Raw genomic sequence first — 21,249 nt, forward strand, 5'->3', positions numbered from 1 at the left:
GCAGAAGGATGCAGAGAAACAGATGGTGACACAAAGCAGGGAGAAGTGTGAGAACAAGTGAAAAAGAGACATAGAAAGACTGCGGAGCCGAAGTATAGCAGAGATATATTTAGATGGAAAGAAGGAGAGAGTTTTAGCCTTCCAGCTAGAGGTATGACTCATCTTCTGCCAGCTGACAGAAGGATGGATGGAGACAAGGAGGGGGGGAGATGGACAGAGTCAGGCAGAGGGAGAAGGAGGAGAAGGGAGGGCAGGCGTGGCAAAGTCAAGAGACAGAAAGTGAGGAAGGGGGACAGGGGAGACGGAGGGTGGAAAGGAGTGATGGAGGGTGGAAAGCAGAATAATGGAGCATGGTTTTCCATGGGCTATCGTGCGTGCAACCACACATGTATACAGAAAAAAAAACAAAGAGACAGATTTAAAGCCCAAGGCCTCTCCAATGCTGCTTCCAAGTCCCACTGCACGTCCCTCAGGGTGTGTGAGGGAAAGAGGACGATGTAAGCAGCGAGTTTCCCCGCAGCCAGCTGCATTTGGCAGTTAGTTTATGCGCCTGTGTGCGTGGTTGTGCATGTGTGCGTGTTTTGGAAAATGAATAGAATTGAATGCAGAGTTAAAGGGAGAAAGAGAGAGACAGAGTGGTGTGATGATTGAAGTGAAGTGGATGTCATACGTCTGTGGTTAAATTTAGGCTTTTACTTCTTTAAATTTACAAATGTGTCCATGTTGTGTTAGTTCCACTTGTTCCACCAGCTGTAAACCAGTGTGGCATAAATACCTCAGGGGGTGTCCCGTATTATCTGACACCAGGATGCTGGTTTCTGTGGATTTCAGTGGATTTCAGTGTGGACCCTAGAGGGAATCCGGCTTGTTGTTCTGCATCCCCTGGAACTTGGGGTCAAAGCCTCTAGCTCTTGATCATGTTCCTTGAGTCGAAGAGGAGTGTCACTGGCCTGGGGGGGCATGTTCCCAGTCTTTAGCTATGTTTTGGTGGGTGACAGAGTAGATTTAATTTAAAAAAGCATCCACCTAAATGCCATGATCTGAGGTTTCTCCACATAGCATTACTTGGTAACAAGATAATCTATGCTACCGGCATGCATGCCAGTGATGGGATAGAACTAAAGATATTTATTCAAGCTCTTTCATTATTATCAAATTTGATATATTTGCACTTGATTTGAGTGAGTATATTTAATGATATACATGGTACCTCGACAGCTTACCATTTCAAAAGCAAATATTGTAAAATATTTTCCTGAAAGCTGATGTCAGTATAATTTTTGCTGGTCCAGGTTCATGAAAAGTGCTTGATGAGCTCTTTGATGGGTGGCATACTGTCATATTTTAAAATGCTCAAAAGGATATGATGTAGTTTCTGACAGCTCTCCAAGTTCACATGATGAATTGGATCAGTAGAAAGCTTATGAAACATCATTGTATGATAATTGAATAATATACTTGTTTTGCAAAAATGTTGGGATAGAAGCAAGACTGGAAAGGTTGTGTCATGCTGAAAGAACACCGGGTTGGAACATCTCACAGCTTATTAGATTAATTGTCAACAGTTCAGTAACAAGGTTGGGATAAAAGGAGCGTCAAAGAAAGACTGAGTCTTTCAGAAGTGAAGGAAGAAACGATAGAAAACAACTCTGCAGTCTTAGAATAATATTTCTTGGTGTAAAATTGCAAAGAATTTGGGGATTTCTTTGTCTGCTGTACTTCATACTGTTAAACATTTCAGAAAAAAATGGAGGAATCTTTTAAATGGACATGGTTGAAAATTTATATTTAATGGCCCTGAGGCAAGACTGCATTAAAAACCGATATAACCCTGATGTGAAAGTGGTGGACTGTCCTGTGAGACAATTAATCAACACTTGAGATTTGTTTTTGGGGCGATTTTTTTTTTTGTTATCAAATCTAAAGTTTATTTTATTTGCAAAGTACAGCAGCCCAACTTTTTGGAAACAAAGTCATAAAACAAGATAGGCTAATTCGCTTTTTAATTTTGTCAGTATACTTTCACATCAGTGACATCTAAATGACTTTGTAATCACTTTAACGTGTTTAACACTTTAACAGAAAAAGATCTGATCAGATCTTTCTCACGTACTGATGGAGTCAGATTGATGAAGTTACTACTTATGTCGACAGGATACGCTGTCTCATCTTAAGATGGCTGAGATTCAGCCTCCTTCAGCTCGAGGCAAAGGACCTTTAGAGACCACATCCTTTGTTTATTGTGCCACAGTTAACATTCTTACTAATATAAGCTAATCACATATCTTATATGGGTGATATGGGTTTTATTCTGTTCAACCTTCATCTTTTTAACTAGATAGAAATCAATTCACAAGTGACAGTGATTTTCCAAAATTAATATTTTACATTACAGCACAAGCAGCTTCCAGGGGATCAGCTCAGACTGCATCAGCCAACCACAGCTGGTTTCTCTGCAGGAGGAAGCTGGCTGGTTCACTTGTTCGAGTCTGGCACTGGAGGCAATAAAAGTGAGACTGGTGTTAATCCAGAGAGGAGCTCCCAACTTTCTCAGGCATTGCTCCCTGTTGCATGGCTATTGCTCATATCCTCCAGGGACGTGCCTCCCCTCCAACCCTCTCTGCCTCTCCCTGTATCCTTTACTTGGACACTCCCTTCCTCTGTCACCCTCCCTTTTCCCCCTCCCACTTATTTCTTCATCTCACTCTGTCCAAGTTGTGCCTCTTTACCCTCACCCCACCCTGCTTCTTTTTACCCTCTTTCCTTTGGCTGCTGTGAGTACTGTGGCGGAACTGCTCCTCCTTGTGTCTCAATAGGGACATCACAATTAAATAATACATAAATAATGATGAACAAAGTATTTTCTAAAATATAATAAATAAAATTAATACATTTGATAAAGTAGCTTTTAAGTAAAGTGGGCCACATGGGGGTGCAGAAGTTAGCACTGTCGCCATCCATCCACCCATCCATCCATCGCCTCACAGGAAAATAGTTCCTAGTTCGAATCCCCGCTGGGAGCCTCTTTGCCTGGAGTTTGCATGTCTTGTATTTTAGAAGCTCTAGATTAGGTTGTATGCTCTATTTTCTTTAGTTTCAGAGTAATTTAAATTATATATTTCACACAGTTTTCTTTTGTTAAAGGTTCCAACATTACTTCAAACAGTATAAGCAAGACTTCAGATATCAAAATAACACATGAAGGTGTTTTCTCTTGGTTTAATTGTCGTTTAGGAGTCTGTAGAATGTCCTGAAGCAAATGCTGTGCAGCAAGTGGCATTAGGTGGAGCTGCAGTGTCAGTTGTAGACGCTGAATTTAACAACAGGGCTGCTGCTGACTGATGTGTCATCCTGAGTCAGTCCTGCTCACCAGCCTCTCTTTGTGATGCATAATTGCATTGTGACGACATATTCACAAAGGATCAACTAAACTAGTGAAACTACAAAAACTGGCTTCATCAAAACCTGGAAGGATAGCAGTGAACGATTATATTTCAGGAATATATTAGGTTAAATGTAGATCTTGAATGTTTGGGAGTGAGATGAATTAGATTATCAGTGAAACCAGATAGGAGAAGATCAACAGTAAAACTCAATGTCAATGAGCATTTTCACACACACACAAAAAGAGAAATCAAGCTGTTGAGACTAAACAGCCTTAAGAAAATCATGCTTCAGTTTCTTAGGGAGGACAAAGATCAGTCCGGAGCTGTGGAAAAAGGTCTTGTGGTCTGATGAGTCCAGATTTACCCTGTTTCAAAGTCATCAGGCTCATCAGGGTAGATGCCGTTAAAGATCCCAAGCTGCACCCCTCATGCCCAGGAGTTTTACTTCCCTGATGGCACAGGCATCTTCGATGATGACAACAGCAGACTTCGTCATGCTCTAAATGTGAAAGAGTGGTTCAGGGAGCACGAGACATCATTTTCACACATGGTTTGGCCCCAACCTTAACCACACTGAGAGTCTTCATGATCTTGGTGAAACATTAATGCATGGAAAATCATTTTTGTGACGCTGCCTGAGCTCATCAAAACAACGAATCTGCACATTTGTGGGTTACTCAAAGCTTAACAAGAGTTTTTCTCCAGAGAGTGTACAATATTATCAGCAATGCGACACCAGATGCACTGATTAATTACATTTGTGCACTTAGATACTCTCCATTCCCAAAACCCTCATACCCCCCTGCAATTCATCTGAAAGAGATACAACAAATTAAGCCCTAAAATTGGATAAAAATTCAAATTAATGTCAACACAGCACTGGGATCTTTGTGTCCATTTTAAAAGTATGACAAAATTTAAAAAGGGGGGGCTTTCTAAATCAGTTCAGGTTGCTTTTCTTTAATCTTACAACCATGAGCATGTCACATCAGAGCAGTCCCTCCAGAAACCTCCTGTTTTCTTTTTAAAGTGTGTGGGAGAGCTGTGAGGCACTCGATCAATGTGTGTGTGTTTATGCAGAAGGGGGCGCTGTTGTCCCAGTGACCACGTCAGTATACACATTGAACTAACTTTTCTCCTTGAAACTGCCTTGACAAGTGAAAAAAAAAAAACAACAACAACAAAAAAACAAGAACAGGCCACCTCTAGCAGCAAGAAATTAGTTATTACTTTAACGCATGAACACGTTTGGGAGCTAATCGCGTCACCCGCCCCCCAAACAAATGTGTATTAACGTTTCGTTGTTTGCTAGCTGAGCCTGACTTTGACCTACGAACACAAAACTCAGCAGAATACCAAAACACGCGTCTGTGGTGGGGGCCCCAGAGAGGTGAGAGGTGCCGGTCCATTATCATGCAGACACGAGTGACGTCAGACTTTCTGCTGCTGCCCCTCTGTTGAACACTCACAGAAATCATATGTGAGATGAATACACGTATCTTTGAGAGAAGATTAAAACTGTAACTGAACATGTTAAAACTGGCGCTTTTCATTCCTCTTTGGATTTTTACGCATGAATGATGTGGATTAGTAAAAGCTGAATGATGGGATTTTTATCAGCTGTAAAAGAGTTATGTGTCATCCAGCGAGCACTTACAGACTCGAACTACTTTTGGTTCTTTTTTCTTTTCTTGTCTTTTCCTTTCTTTTCTTTTCTTTTCTTGCTTCGTTATTGAACGAAAACACCCCACGGAAACCCATCACTTTAGGTGCTTTATAAGTGTTTTAATAATATTCTCTAGATTTAAGGGGCCCCACGCAAGCCCTCCTGTTGCCCACCTTTGGTTGTGGACGCAGTCTTTAGAGAGGCACTGAATCAGATCAAAGAGCTCTCTGCAGGTTCACCGCCCACAGACCCGTCCGCAGTTTGTCTTTCAGACCGGGTTATGAATTGAGGAGAGTTCGCTTCAACACGCCTTTTCTTTACCGCAGGACTTTTCAGGACTCCTGAACGTCTGTGTGTGTAGATGTGTGTGTGTGTAATGTGTGTGGTGGGTTGCCTTTTATTTTCGCGCACCAAAGAAGGGAGGATTAGGCGATTTCGAAGCACTCTCCTTTTATCCAAACAAATCATTCACTTCAGCTAATAAAAGGAATCTGACCTACGTGAACTTTTTTTTAAAGGTTGATTGGGGTTTTGGAAATGTTCCACCCCCCATCACGAAGAGTGTTTCATTCCTCTATCGGAATTATCATGATTATTGTGATCACTAACTTTTGGTTTTAGGAAGCAACGCTTAAAAGTGCCATGAAAGTGAACATGATCTCCAGCATCCCAGGTGCTTGCGGTCTGGTTCTGCTCGCACGCAGACACGCGCGCACAACCTATAGACGGACAGACTGAGGGGCGGTTCCGAGGTGAAGTGGGGGCGCGAAGAAGAGGAGGAGTGTAAACTTAAGGCAGAGAGGAGAGATAGTGGTGTTGAGCGGCCGTGAGGGGACAGGAAGGGCATGGAACAGTCGCTCTGCTGCTTAATTAGTGTTTTCATCTCTTTGTAAATCTCTCCTCAAAACAGTAACTTGACTGTACTTTTCACATTGTTGCTTCCTTAAATTTGATGTACGAGACAAGAAAAGTTGGAGAAGTAGCTTTTTGCGTAAAATCCTAATTAAACCAAACTAATTTACGCACGAGATTTTGGTGGAATTTTGGCGCATATTCTGGATTTTCTCATCTTTTTCTGGGCATGTTTGTGAGATTAGAGATGGATAACGTCTAAGAGGGCACGCTCTCTTGCTTATCCAATTATTTTACTTTTAAATCACTTTTAATGTGGAGAAACAAGAGGACTCAGTAGGAGAGGAGCGTAGTGTTGAATCATTTTTTTGAAAAAGGCACGAGTCCCTGGACTTTTAAGGGTTTACAATCGGGCCCTAAAAACCCTTCTAAGACGGGTCAGGAGGCCTCCTGATCTTTTTTTTGTTGCCCATATCTCAACAGCAGAACTCTTTCTCTAGCACTGGCTGTGTGGCGGTGACGCGGCGGACAGTCATGGACAACAGGCCCGTCCCGAGAAGACGAACCGGTGCCGTCCGACATCTGCTGCTGGCGGCCGCCTTCCTCGCTTGCAGCTCCCAGCTTCTGGTGGTGGATGCAAACTCATGGTGGTAAGTGCCTGACTGGTGGCTTGAGGTGCACAAGATTTGAAAGATATGCTCAGAAATGTGGTGAATTACGACCCCCATTTGGTGATGTCAAAGACAGTAAATAGGGGGAACCGTTTGTTTATTTGTTGCTGTTTTGCACACGTTTTTGCACGTTAAATTCACCCATCTAACCCATAACTATTTTCTTTCCTCTGACAAGAAGACAAATGGGAAAAAAATAAATAGTGGATTTACTCTGTGTTGCTTCTTGCTTCAGTGTGTGTGTGTGTGTGTGTGTGTTTTGGGGGTTACTTTTGCGTGGTGATGTTTCGGGTGTGTGGGGCGCTAGCAATGAATGAAACAAATGTGAAGCCCCTGTCACAATATTTATTCTGGCTGAGCCCCAAATGGCATTGCATGGCTGATTGCTGCTGTGCCTGTAGGGCCTTCAATTAGCCACACTTGTTCTTGACTTATAAAGGACCGTGTGCAGCTTAGTTGAGGCACAGTGGAGGGTGCATAATGGTCTGTGGAATGATGCTGCTGCAAGTAGTTCACCTGTCTGTCAGGATCTGCCGAATTAATTTATATCAAACTGACATATTTCCAGAGGGTTGGGTATGTTTTGGGGGTGATTTAAAGAAGGATAGTAAAGGAGCCATAAAGATAGTGGCCGCAGTGATGTGCACCACAGGAGTCTATTTATCTGCATTTTATAGGCCACTTGTCCCAATAAAACCTGTGTCTGAGTTTTGCCCTGTGCTGAGCTGACCTTAGATCACAGATAGTCATTGTCTCTGCATGGTTCATTGTCTCTGAGGGCTTAATATGACCTCTGTCTTTCAGGTCTCTAGGTCTGACCCCAATCCAGCGCCCAGAGATGTACATTATCGGAGCTCAACCTCTCTGCAGCCAGCTATCCGGACTCTCTCAGGTACGTTACTGTGGGAAACACACAGCCTGCTTTTGAAATGCTGTTTCAAATGAGAGTTGCATGCTGTGGCTCTAAAACATCGATATTGGTTAAGACTTCCTGCTTTGTTCCCTCCTCTTCCCTGACTGACGGACCTGGTTAAATAAAGTGGGAATCTCCCTGCCGGGACCACCAAAGTCCAAAACTATTAACCAACTAATCTCTGCTAATCTTTCCTTTCCGCTGCTGCTGTGCAACCTGCAGGGTCAGAGGAAGTTGTGCCAGCTGTACCAGGATCACATGACCTACATTGGTGACGGAGCCAAGACGGGCATCAAGGAGTGCCAGTACCAGTTCAGACAAAGGAGGTGGAACTGCAGCACTGTGGATAACACGTCCGTGTTTGGACGGGTCATGCAGATTGGTGAGTTTATTGCTGAATTAAAGCTAAATTGTTTTAAAAAGGCATGAGAACACTGTCGTTGTCGGTCAAACTGGATGTTTTTTATTTTAATTATGAGTTTTATTATGAGATTTGCTTATTTTATAAGACAAAATTAGCAATAACCGAATGGGGGTCTTTTCTAAAGTCTCCCACGTCAGCTGCAGCATTTATTAGAGGGTGGCAGCAGCTGCACCGATTGTTTTATATTGGCTGTTGCTTATCAGCACAATAAAAGATGCAGTGAATGCGCAGTCTGCGTTTAGGCAGGTTGTGTAAATCAGATTGCATGAATTCTTCATTCTCTGGCCTGAAAATTAATATAGTTAAGGACACTTAAGAATAGACGAACAGCCTGCACAGCTATAAGGCAAAATGTTGATCCAGATTATGGAATTTATGTATATTTTCTCATGATGTACCAACCCAGGTAGCTGAAATGCTACCCACTCTCAATGCTGATCCTCAGCTGTCTCGATTGAGCAGGTTACCTGGGTGTCTGTCACAAAGTGGAGGGTGGGTGGGGGTGACACATTTTTAAATGGATTTCTCTTGACCTTTTGATGTGGGCCTCAGAATAACATCTACAAGCCAGCAATGACCCCTGCTTTTATGATGACAGGAATATATTTGTTTGAAACGCTATGCTAAATAAGATATTAGTGGAATAATATGAAGAAAAGTTGGGTTGATTCAGGAACAGGCAAATAAGATTTAAGAGGCTCTTTTTCCCACTTTGCGCAAGCGCACTAAAACGAAGTATTTTATTTAAGAACGGCACGCGTAAAGACGCATTAGGCAAATAGCTAAAAGGGTACAAAACGCATGTTATGCAAGTCTAGTATTTTAATAAAAATAATCCGGGAGTACAGAACCAGGATCAGTATCTTCCGTGGATAATTCTCAGCAGGCGATGTGGGAAGCGTCTCATCAACAAGTAAGTGTCAAATCCGCTGCGGGCAGTCAGACGAGGTGTTTGCTGTCCTCTCTCTGTCTCCGTCCTTTCTGCCTGTCCTCTCTATTGACAGTCGGCTCCTTCTCCAGGTTTATATGGAGGTGTTAGTCGGTCCATTGTCCCGCGGCTCTTCTTTTGAAATGCGCTGATGAGCTGGCAGCGAGCCGGCAGATCCGGACCTGCTATTTGAAGTCGAGGCTGCGCACTCTCGTAAAGCTGACCGGGGGAAACCGTCTCTAAAAGCTAAATGAATGGCTCGCGCGCCTCGGGTTTGCATGAATTCCTGCCTGGCTGTCTGAGTGTTGTGGATTCCAGCCTGTAGTAAAACTAAATTTGGTTATTACGCCACCCTGTAGGGCTTTAACATGGGAAGAAAGAAAAAAAAAACACTTGAAGGACTAATGTAGGAAATTCAAATAGGATTGTTACTGACCTGCTATGCAAGAAATTATAACAAGTATTGCCAGGGTGTGATAGTAAAAATCTAAATGGGTCTGAACAGAAACAGAAGCTGCTCTAACTCAGCAATTAAGGGAATGTTGTTGGGATATTGCACCACAGAAGTGCATAAAGAGACCATAAAAACGTGTCAGGGGTGGGTAGATTATTATCAGAAGGAGTTGCATAATACAGATGCTCTCTGTATGTGTGTTGCACCCACAACAAACCCTATCTCAGTAATATTGTTTCTATTTGATTTGAAGATTAGAATCCTTAAGGTTGCTGTTCATACCTACAGCTCTTGTCACAATAAATCCAACCATGATCATATAAGGCAGTTCATTGAACAATTGAAACACAGACGTTAAAAGCTTCAACCAGGAAAAGAACATATAGCTGTTGGTTCATGTGCAAATGACAGAGTTTCAGAGCACTTAACATCTTACCTGTCAGGCTGCTGTCTTTGTCCTGTTTGTGCTTTGAAATGGTTCCTGGATCAACACAGAGAATGGGACATGCAGGCTGTGTTGTGTATTCCTCATTGCAAAATGGTGTTAGTCTTATAAATGTATGGAAATCACGAATATGGGCATAGTCTGTTGAATGGTAAGTGAGCAGGCACCTACAAAGAGTAACAGCAGATAGATCATTAAAATAGTTGGGTTACTTTCTGTGGTTGTTTATTAGAAAGTGACCACATGTAGTCAGATTCTTAGAAGAGACCCTGTGAGCCGCTGGCAGGTAATCGGTGTGGTTAAATTATCGCCTGCGCTGTGGCTCTCAGGATTGGTGGAAAGTACATTTAGCTACTCGATACTGTACTGAAATACAACATTTTTTTTTGTTCTTCAGTCTTTTTTCATGACAGTTTCTGCCTGTCTGGCTGTACATCTCAGTGGGAAATGTTGAACCTTTTTACTTCACATTTATCTGGATGTTGGAAATTTAAAAATGAGTTCTTCTGCATACAACATATATGAAGCACTCCCAAAACATAAAGTTTTACCATTAATGAAGCTACTCAACAGTTGTAGATAAATCAGCTAGTTGACAGAAAAATATTTTTTATTTTATTTGAATATTTTAGTGTGTTTAATAATATTGCTGAACGGACTGTTGGATGAACACATTTGTTGTAAAGGTGTCAGTTTAGGCTCCAATTAATTGTAATTGCTAAATTAAAGATTCATCCATCATTAATCAATGTAGTTATTAATTGATGTTCTGTACGAAGAAGTTCAGCTTTGCTTCACCTTAGTAAACTACAATAGTACTTAAAGGGATGACTAACAGTAGTCTAATGATTATAATATACTAAATGTGCATCAAATAGTTTCGCTTTTGATACATTTTCTTCTTTATATTTGCATCTTTTAACTTAAGAAATATTTCCAATCCAACCACTTGTAAGAGAATACTTTGTCTGTGTGACATTTGTACTTTTTATAAGAAATCTGAATACTCTCCCCACTACAGGGAAGTAGTGGGAGCAGTATTCAAAAGTATTTAAAGTATTTAAAAAAAGTTTTTCCACGCCCTTCCAGTTCTCCTCCTCTTACTGCTGCATGTGATATATTTAAAGGGTAAATTCACCAAATTACAAATAAAGACATTTATTACTGATCCCCTCTATCGCACAGTCACGCTTAGTTAGTCAGGATTTAGGATATCTGCCTTTACTCCACCCCTAATGAGATGATTTGAGATGAGTGAATCATCTTTTGTAATGTGGGTGAAGTGACCCTTTAACATGAAGGTTGACCAGCTTGGATTTGGACAGGTATGCCCTGAGGAGTACTGCAAGGGAAAACTGATATGGCATAATCACTGATATGTTTACATCATTAAAGCCAGGTATGTGGTTAGACTCAAATCAAGTCTATTGTCCATTGTTAGGTGAAGTGGGGTGTTGGGCTGTCAGCTGTAGCCCATGTTTCCTGTCAGTGAATGCACAGACATGCACATCTTTACCAAAAGTCTCAATTAATATGAAAGTGACAAAGAGAATGTATGATGTTCTACGAGGATTTAAAAGTTTATCCTGTGTTTCCTCTCTCCATCAGGCTCCAGGGAAACAGCGTTTACCTACGCCATCAGTGCTGCCGGCGTGGTTAACGCCATCAGCCGGGCATGCCGTGAGGGCGAACTCTCCACCTGCGGGTGCAGTCGTCACGATCGGCCTCGCGACCTGCCGCGCGATTGGCTGTGGGGCGGCTGTGGCGACAACGTGAATTACGGCTACAGATTCGCCCGGGAGTTCGTAGATGCCAGGGAAAGGGAGAAGAACTACCCACGTGGGTCGCGTGAGCACGCCCGAACACTGATGAACCTGCACAATAATGAAGCCGGGAGACAGGTACGGCAGACCAAAACACACTTTCTTCCTCTTTTTTTTTTTTTTTTTTTTTTTGAAAACAAAAAAAAAAGAAAATTCATCTGAAGCTCAAGTTCTGCTCAGGAAGTGAAACTTGAAGGAGAGAAATGTGTGTGTTTCCTCATCTTAACCCCATACTATATCTATATGTCTGTTAGGAATGTGTGTGAAAGTCGAAGTGGCCCCGGATTGACTGACCTGGTAGTATTTGTGCGAGTGTGTGTGTGTCGGTTATTTATTGGGAGGATACAAATGGTATAACTGCTAACGCCCTTGGAGCCTGGCTGGGTCAGTAGGTCAAGGCACATTCCATCGTAGTAACACACAAACACACATGCACATAAAGACACGCAAATAGATCCTGCAGCACAGTGGACACTTAACTGTACGACGAGTTTGATTTGTCCAATAGTTACGATGCTTTTTAAGATTTCATTTTAACGCTGGTCTCCGTACAATGATTAGAAGATGCTGTGAGTTATAAAAGCACTTGGAGAAATCTGTCACCTATGACTGGGCAGCACACACACACCTTTCTCATAAAAGGCCCATTTGCCTGTTCTGGCACACACTGGATCATGAGGCTGTGCTTATCTTCAGCTAGAGCAGCTTTGTTTAAGCTGTTTACAAGACAGAGACGCTCAGTGTGTGTGCGTGCGCTCCGTTTGATTTGTGTGAGAGACAGTGAACCCAGGTTTGTGCGTGCATGTGTGTGTCAGAGGTCAAAGGTTAGGGTCTGGGGAGGTTGTGTTTCTGCTGAGGGTCCCGTTGGGGCTGTATGAGTGTATGAGGGAAAGATCTACTGCCGCACCTTTTGTATGAACACACTCACACTCACACACACTTCTGTAACATACACACTGTTTTGCAATGACTTTTCCTCCTGTCTCCTTGTTTGATCCTTTGCTTCTATTGTCGTCTGACCATTGAAACGGAAGAGAGGAGAAGAGGGAGATGAAAAGCGAGAGAGGAAGACAGTTTCTCTCCTCTCTATCCCCCCTTTCCGTCTTTCTTCCGAGGACACGCTGGTTTGTCCTAAGCGGGATTTGTCTCGCTTGCCCGAACAAGGCAAACTGCCGGGCTTTTGTTGAGGTGACAGGGGCGTGCCGCTGTGTTTATGTGTGTGCGCACCTTCATTTGATTTGTGTGAACGATGGATAACTTGGTGGACTGTGTGTACAAGCGTCTGCAGACAGAGACACAGGGTGAGGGATGGACCTCTGTTACACTCACCCAACTCACAAAGGCTCACTCACAAATACACACACACAATAATACACACTACCTAAATGAGGTAGTACCCGTCACACAAACACCACAATTGTTGTATGTACGCTGCTTTCAAGCCACCTCTGCTCTGAAGTAATTTTTTAACCTGCAGCCACTTTGTTACCCAACAACAACGAAAAGCCAGCACCACGAAAAAGCAGCTTTGTTGTAGTGGATTCATCATTTCCCAGGTTGTTGTGAACTCACAAATTCCTCTTTCAGTTGAGGTAGGGTAAAGGCCTCGTAAAAGCTGCTTTTGGTGTGAGAAGAGTTGGAGATCATTTTCCCCGCAAGTGCATCACATTTTTTTTTTTTTGTCAGGAACTAAAATGAAGGTTTACCAAGAGATCATAAGCCTGATTTATACTCGGAAACCACACGTCTGCGTGTGTGTCGCAGTTAACGCAGACATGCCCCCCCCCCCCCCCAACGCAGACACTACGCAGACACTCTGGTGCACCTCCTCAAAATTGTAACTCACCGCAGACAGTGCGGCAGACATCGCCGCAGGGAGGAGAGAAAGGAGCCCTCTGATTGGTCAACTCTACATCTGCTCTACACTATGCGTATTTCCGGTTTGCTAACCGGCTGACGCTAACCGTGCTAACCGTGACGATTCTTTCCCTCTCTGCCAGCTCCAGTAGTAGCAATATTTCTTCTATTTCTAGATCGATCAGCTGCATCTCAATCAAAGTGCGCATTCGTCCAGTAGCCATTGTTGTTGAATGACCTCCGTAACCGTAACACCCACAATCCTAGCTTGTTCGTGATTGCGTTGTGGCGTGGGATTAACATAGCACAGACAGCGCTTCAAGGCATAAATCAAAAATAACTGCGTCATGTCTGCGACAAGCTCACTGCGACACACTGCTGCGAAGTATACACGAGCCTATAGTCTGGCCAGCCTGATATTATCTTCAAAATGATCAGCACATTTACATGCAGAGTTGAAGGGGTGAGCAAAGGTATGTCCACATGCTGTAACGTTTTGCTGCCCTTTGAGGGCAGTTTCATGTGGATCAAGTTGAGCTGTAGGCTGTTCTGAGTTGTGCTGGCAATGTTGCCGGTCCTTTGGTTTTGCTCTGCTGTACAAAAGAGAGAAGTAGAAATGGAGATCAAAGATCCGCTTTGTGATTGAGTGAAACAAGGTGTTGAGATAATTAAGAATGTCCTTTGCAGCTGTTACCTCTTTTCTTCACTGTGCTTCTTTGCCATTTGTGGCTTTTGGTGCTTTGTCCTGTTTGCTGTGAAATCGTTTGCTGTTGGCCCCTCTGGGCTGTGGCCGGCTTGAGCTACGTTTTGATCAATCAGCGTTCGATAAACACGTAGCATCATCTCCAGAGCTTATGGGTTGTTCGATTTTTTTTTTTTTTTTTTTAAGGACTGCACATCTGTCTGTCTCCATTGAGGAGAATAAAAAAATTAAAAAAATAAAAAAGACTGTCTGTGGTAGCTGATAGCAACACAGATGGATACTTCCATGAATGTCCAGCTACAGTTGTAGGTTGATGAAGCTGTTTTATTGGACGACTGCCGTTGTCCCAGTATACAAGCATGGGAGGGGAAACGATTTATTCAATACAGTTTGTCTGACTCTACTACAATAGGTGGTGACATGCCCCCTTTCAGCTTGTTGATTTTGAGCTTCTTCAAGTCGGCCTATTGTGTGACAGACACAAGCAAGTGAAAAACAATTCAGTCGGGAGCAAACTGGCATAGTGAGCTGGACAGCGTTACAGCTCTCTAGATCACATGTGTGCTGAACACTTTGTTTATAAATCAGATGCACACTAATCCTTGGGATTTTGTTGTCCCTGGCTTCTTCTGTGAACCAACTTCTTCCATTTCCTCCACGTCAAAGCTCGGGATAAAACTACAGAGAGCGCACAGAGCAGACAATCATAATGCTTTTTTTTCTATCCTCTTAAATCATGTAAAACTTATTGACCTATTGGGTTTGAGTTGAGTTGAATTTTGAGTAATTCTCTTCTGAGTAAAGTGCATTTAAAATCTTTAATCTTTTTAGTGATTATGGCAGGACTTTTCACATTGTGTTAATGGAAGAGAAACTTGTCGCACATAATTTCAACAAATCGTGTCTCCAATACGTACTGCAGTTTTGTAGAAGTCATACTCCTTTCACGTATTTTTTTAGATCACACTGGATGGATAAAGTGAGAGGTATCTATTTGGTTGCAGTCTACAACTTCACCACTAGATGTCACTAAAAACTGCAAACTGTTCTTTTAAAGGAGGTGTCAAATTATCAGTTTGTTTTTTAGGTTATGCTCATATTTATCCATCAAGATAAGATCAAGTTGGAGTATGTGATAGCTTTGTTACGTATCTTAGGTTGTTTCTTTGTTTGTTTGTCAAAAGTGTCCAAGCTGAATTTGAAATAACTTTATGGGGCAGTAGTGTTGGCAAAGGAAGATTTAAAAAACAAATCTGAAAAGCAAACTATAGACATATTTAACTCACTTTCAGAGATTTAGATCAAAATAAAGGCCAAAATGAACTAAATACAGTAACTAAATATAGTAGGGAAATGCATCACCTTTTCCTCAGTAGTGTTACTTCAATCGCTGCTTACCCCGCCACAAAGGGCAGCCTATGATCTTTATTTCTCTCCAATTTTGCTTTCACACACAAATGAGCATGTGCACGCACATACAAACCAAAACACACACACCAACAAACTCGGCTCTTAACTCCCAACTCTTTTTGAGCAAAACCTATTGTGCCTGACACAGAGAGTCCACCACGGATGACTGAGCGGGTATGTGTGTCTGTGGCTGGTTGAGTGTGTTCATCAGGTCCAGTGTCACTGTGCCCAGCAGGCATGTCCGACCAAATAGCTCAGTACGATGCTGGACACACACATGCATGCTTTAATTTGACAGCATGAGGTTTGTAGCAGCTGCCAGCTTGAAATGAAAGTGTTTCTGTAGGCCTGTTCAGAAGAGGAATGACTGTCTCAGAAACCGTTGTGTAATGTCAAAACCACGACCACAAACCCCTTAAAAAGCAGACTTTTTATTCTTCCACAAAATGTCATTGTCTCCTGGTCCTCGTTTTCTGTCTGAAGGGTTCAATGGGGTCGGATCGCAGGATTGGAGGGTGCCGAGTGCTATGCCTGCTGGGTAGTAAAGTAAGAGGAGTGGGAGCAGGGGGTGGAAGGTGGGGGTCGGGGTGTGCGGGTCGCAGGGGTTAACCGAGGTGAGAAGGTAATTGAGATCAGGCAATGCAAGGAGACAGAGTGATGGGTTTCATTTGTGTGAGGGGGAGTCAGGGGAAATTAAGAATCAGGGATAATTGATTCGGCAAGTTGATGTGTGGGAATATGTGTCACTGGCATCGTTGCTATACAAAAAACAACACGATATCTGATTAGTGACAGTACATAATTCATTGGTGTTTGGAATGGGGGTGTTTTATGTGACTTGTTTATTAAATGCTGTTTAGGTGACCTGTTAAAGCAGCGGGGTTTACTGCTCCACAGACCATAAATCTTCTATTTCCTGTTCTGTTTTTTTTTTTTTTTTACCAAAGCCATGTGTTCTAAATGCTTCATAATGTTGAGTATTTGACACATCATTTTCCAAAATAACACTCAGGGCAAATCAAACGTTGAAACTGAGGAAAATTTATTGAGAAGCATCTCATCCGTTCAATTTAAATGTGATTGATGTGTCAAAAAAGTTGGCTTGGATTATAAGTTTCAGTGTTTGGAATCAGAGGAGACTCACTGCTGTGGTTCTTAAAAGGATTTTTGATGCCTCTTTTCTATTATTTATGTATAAAATGCACATATGTTTCCAGGCCCTAACAGAAGTCAGGCCACCTGGACTCTTTCACTGTAGAATCATGCTGTTCTAATATGTGCAGAATGAGGTTTTGCATCGTCTTGCTGAAACAAGCAAGACCTTGCGTGAAGAAATACATAATTTGGATGGCAGCTCTTTTTTGCTCTGAAACCTGTCTGAAACGTTCAGCATTATTATAACTGGACCATCTGTATCTTTCGATGATATTACGTAATGTAGATAATGAAACACGCAATTGGCTGTCTTTCATCGGATGGTGACATCTTCCCCATAACAACATCAGAAGACTGTTTTTATACTCAGTCGTGTAACTGACCTGCTGCCAGTTAACCTTTTTAAATGTGAAATGTTCCACCAGGTCAAAGCGGCCAACATTTTCTCAGCAAAATCTAATCGTTGCGCCACTGTAAACAATAATTTGTCAAATTTCAGTTCCCTGAAAGAGTCTGTTTTCTCATTTTGAAGCTGGGTGAGGAAGTTTGTTTATAGTGGAGCACCATTCCCTTAGATCAGCAGTAGCCTTTCTATTCTGAGGTCGCTGTTTGTTTTACTTTGGTGGAGTATCAGTGAGGAAGACCAGCTCACTTTGAGCAAAAGTCTTGTTTGTTTTTCAGTATTTCTTTTGCTTACTTCATATAAACAATATAATGGTGAAGGAAAACTTGGGACAGATATGTTACCATATGAGTCTCATCTGTTTATTTTTTATATATTTTGTCATCTCAGGGAAACGAGTTGACGGTGTTAAATCACCTAAGTCCTTTCTGTGTATTCATTGCTATATATAAACTAAATGTGATGATAGCTAAATTACAGTTTTTCACTGTTTTCACATCCTTTCATTTTTCTCACATTTAAGTAACTAATAGTTACACATTTTGGCCACTAGATGGTAGCATTGTAGCAGTATATATAAAGCTGAAAACCTTCTGTAGGTGAAATCCATTCTGTTAGGTAATGTTATCTTTTATATTGTTATTCTAGACTTGCACGCTTATTTTCAAAGTTGTTGCGTGCACCAAATCTGCATAGAATTTGATTTTCAAAGAAACTATTCAAACATTTCTAAACATGCAGAGCATTATCTTTAGACAAGTGATGAGGAGAAAATAAGAGGAGTGGTTCATCTTGAGCAGTACGTAGTTTAAACTGGTGTTCTCTTGTATCTATATGGATGAGATAAAAAAAAAATCTTAAGAGAAGTAAAGAAACCAAGTGTGGTAAAAAACATCTCTTTGTCTTTTTTGTCACTCCACCAGGCGGTCTACAACCTTGCTAGTGTGGCCTGTAAGTGTCATGGCGTTTCAGGCTCCTGCAGCCTGAAAACCTGCTGGCTTCAGCTAGCCGACTTCAGACGTGTAGGGGAGTTCCTCAAAGAGAAATACGACAGTGCTGCTGCCATGCGGATTGGACGCAAGGTACTGATTTATTTATTTTTTTGACACTGACTAGAAACATGGTGAAAAATTATTGTACATGTTGCTCCAACTCAGTCTCTGTTTGTGCCACCAGGGAAAGCTGGAGCTTGTAGACAAGCGCTTCAATAAGCCAACCCCTGAAGACGTCGTTTACATTGACACCAGCCCGGATTACTGCCTCCGCAATGAGACCACGGGCTCACTGGGCACGCTGGGTCGCCTCTGCAACAAAACCTCTGAGGGCATGGACGGCTGCGAGTTGATGTGCTGCGGCCGAGGTTACGACCAGTTTAAGACCTACAAGCACGAGCGCTGCCACTGCAAGTTCCACTGGTGCTGCTATGTCAAGTGCAAGCGCTGCACGACACTTGTGGACCAGTTTGTGTGTAAATAGCACGCTGGCGCATGCTGGGCAGACAGAAGGGGATGAAAACAGCAGAAAAGGAGGATGTGACGGGAATGAGAAGATGCTTATTCAGGGTTTTGTTCAGGATGTGACGCACAACATTAATTTCCCCATAAATTTCCTATCTTTTGACATGAACAAAAAAAGCTTGATGACCACTCTGTGGCCAGTTGTGGATGGATACACCAGGCAAAAGAAAATACGGCTGAAAAGACGTCTTTAATCATGTCTAACATCCTGATCACAATCCTGAAGGAAGGAGGGACAGAAGAAAGAATGCATATGATGGACAAAAAAACATCAAGGATGAATGGACCCAGCAGAGGCCGGCAGACCAACTGGATCCTTTAAAAGGGGGACACATGTGACTCATGTGAGATGAAGAAGCAAATTAAATATATAATTAAATGATAAGTAAAAATACAAGTCTGATTATTATTTAAAGACACATGAAGTCATTACAGTTCTTTGGAGTTTGAAGCAACTTGAGTCCTCTGTTGTTGCACCATGCATGCAGGAGCTGTGCTGACATCCCCACATGCACTCTCATCCCAACAACACAAATTTATAAGTGACGGACTGTGACAAGCAGAAGAGAGAAAAAAAGAGAAGGAAATCATTTTAGGGGTGTCAGTAGAGGTGGTAATGAAGAAGGAAAACGGTCAGAAAGTGAAAGAAGGAGGAATTTTTGGTGGTTATGTTGCAGCAACCTTCAGCTGACAGTTTCAGAAAGGCAAATGGCTGACAGGAATACCCAGCTGTAAATGTCTTTTTTCAAAATACAGTAGCGCATGTAATAATATAATCCTCAATTCAAAATGGACACAAAACACTCTCCTGCGCCTGTGACCTGACAAGTGTGCACGTGTGCGGGTTAATGAGCCCTGCTGGTTGCAGCCATCTTGACACCGCGACTGTTTAAACTAGCAGCTCAGGCTGGCAGTCCAGCTCTGTAACCTTCAGCTGACAGCGAGGCGAACAAAACGTCCATTAGTCTGATTAATGTGCTGGATCTGCCTTGATGAAGCTGTGCAAAGATGCACGCTCAGTGCAAGTGGACCTCATCATCTCATGTTGTTATGCAACTTGTTAAGTCAGGAAAGCGCCCCGTTGTGTCGACTTGGCAGTTCTTCTGCCACTTTAACATGTTATTCTGTCATGCCATGATTTCTAATTTGTGTTGGCTATAATACAAATTATAGATGCAGTTAATGACAAACATGGAGAGGACAAAGCGGGCAAAAAGAGGACTGCTGTGGAAAAGCCTACACGTGAAGAATCAGAAAGGACTGCAATTTATTACGTGCTACTTTTAAGAAATAGTAGATCAAAAAAAGAAAGTATATTTTATTACTGTTTTTAATTCCCTGTTTTCTATGTTTTATACAAGCGTATTATTGTGTATTCTTTGGATAAACTAGTCTTTGAAAATGACGCTCTCTGTCTGTTGCTGTATTTTTTTGGAAAAGTCTAATCCAGGACAGCATGTTCACTCTGCCCTCCACCAACATGACAACTACAGACAGGTCTTTGTTTTCAAGTGACTGTTTTGGAAAATGATGCTGCAGTCACTTAATAGGGACGAGAATTGATGAAATACACAAGGCACAAAGACACTGCTTCCATTGATCAAACAAGAAAGCAACCCTAACCCTTAAGCTCTGGGTACTCATATGAAGGGCTAAACTTCACTTATTCTGAACAAGCTCTTCTGAATATAATATATCGTATAGATTATCATGCGTGATGCCTGATAAATAGCTGATAGTATCCAACGTGAATTGGCATTTGTTGAACCCATAACACATGTTTCTTATGAGATAGGTTCTATCGTGCTGTGGGGTTATTTAGAACATAATGTGTAACCCAGTGTCAGAAAAGGACTTGTTCAGATTATACAAAAATGGCTAATGTGCAATTATCTGCTATTTACTGTATTTTGTATGCAGGACTTGTTCCTGCTTTTGCTTGGTACTTCCTTTGATTTCTTCTGCCAATCCTTGCACCCTCTGGAGACCTCTGATCCCAACAGATGGGGAAACAGCTTGTGCATCCCTGGACTCCTCCTCTGCTCTGCATTTGTGTCTCACACCACTCTTATCGTCCATATTTATATCTCTGAATTCTGTGATGCTGGCTTTTCCTGGGGCTAATTTACAGTGCCAACAGGTTGATATCAAGAAGTTCTAAAATGATCGAGCAGCTGTGTGCAGCAGCCTTTTACTTTTTGCACTGAATGTCAAGTACACAGGGATGGCTAATCAGGTCAGCACCCTGACCTAATGAACAATCCCATTACTTTTAGCTGCTCACAAGTAATTGGATTAGACAACTGACCGGAGCAGCATGACCGACCTGTTTCAGTAATCCTTCTCACCTGATAGAAGACTGCATGGGTTTGGTTTTGTCTTTCGTTTGTAGACAAACATTTGCTGCTGATCATGGATAGAAAGACGACTCTCGATGTGTTCGATCTGAAGTTTTATCCACAAAAGTGTTGTATGTCATGTTGTGTTTGTGAGTGTTTAATGAGGATTAGACTAGTGAAAGTGTAACCTGATGGTCCGCCTAATCTTTCTCACCTGACGGCCATGTGCTGTTGTGATCCTGCCAGTTGGACTCCTCGCAAACAGATAAACAATCAATAATGACTCTTTTTAACATCTTTTAC

At 42.1% G+C, this 21,249-nt stretch overlaps 1 protein-coding gene across 4 annotated transcripts in view; it reads left to right on the forward strand.

Moving 5' to 3' along the window:
• The window catches only part of wnt5b (wingless-type MMTV integration site family, member 5b), a 98,872-nt gene extending 78,889 nt beyond the window's left edge, over positions 1-19,983 (forward strand). For 3 of the 4 annotated variants that reach the window (XM_075471814.1, XM_075471815.1, XM_075471816.1), the window contains 6 exons: positions 6,388-6,554; positions 7,380-7,467; positions 7,711-7,870; positions 11,348-11,640; positions 18,014-18,172; positions 18,267-19,983. In XM_075471814.1, the coding sequence (XP_075327929.1) occupies positions 6,388-6,554; positions 7,380-7,467; positions 7,711-7,870; positions 11,348-11,640; positions 18,014-18,172; positions 18,267-18,566 (1,167 nt within the window). In that variant the 3' untranslated portion in view covers positions 18,567-19,983. The remainder of the gene's footprint in view (positions 1-6,387; positions 6,555-7,379; positions 7,468-7,710; positions 7,871-11,347; positions 11,641-18,013; positions 18,173-18,266) is intronic. The other variant, XM_075471817.1, reaches the window with a different exon arrangement.
• Positions 19,984-21,249: the final 1,266 nt, after the last annotated feature.

Source organism: Odontesthes bonariensis, chromosome 8, assembly GCF_027942865.1.
Source record: "Odontesthes bonariensis isolate fOdoBon6 chromosome 8, fOdoBon6.hap1, whole genome shotgun sequence".
NCBI lineage: Eukaryota > Metazoa > Chordata > Actinopteri > Atheriniformes > Atherinopsidae > Odontesthes > Odontesthes bonariensis.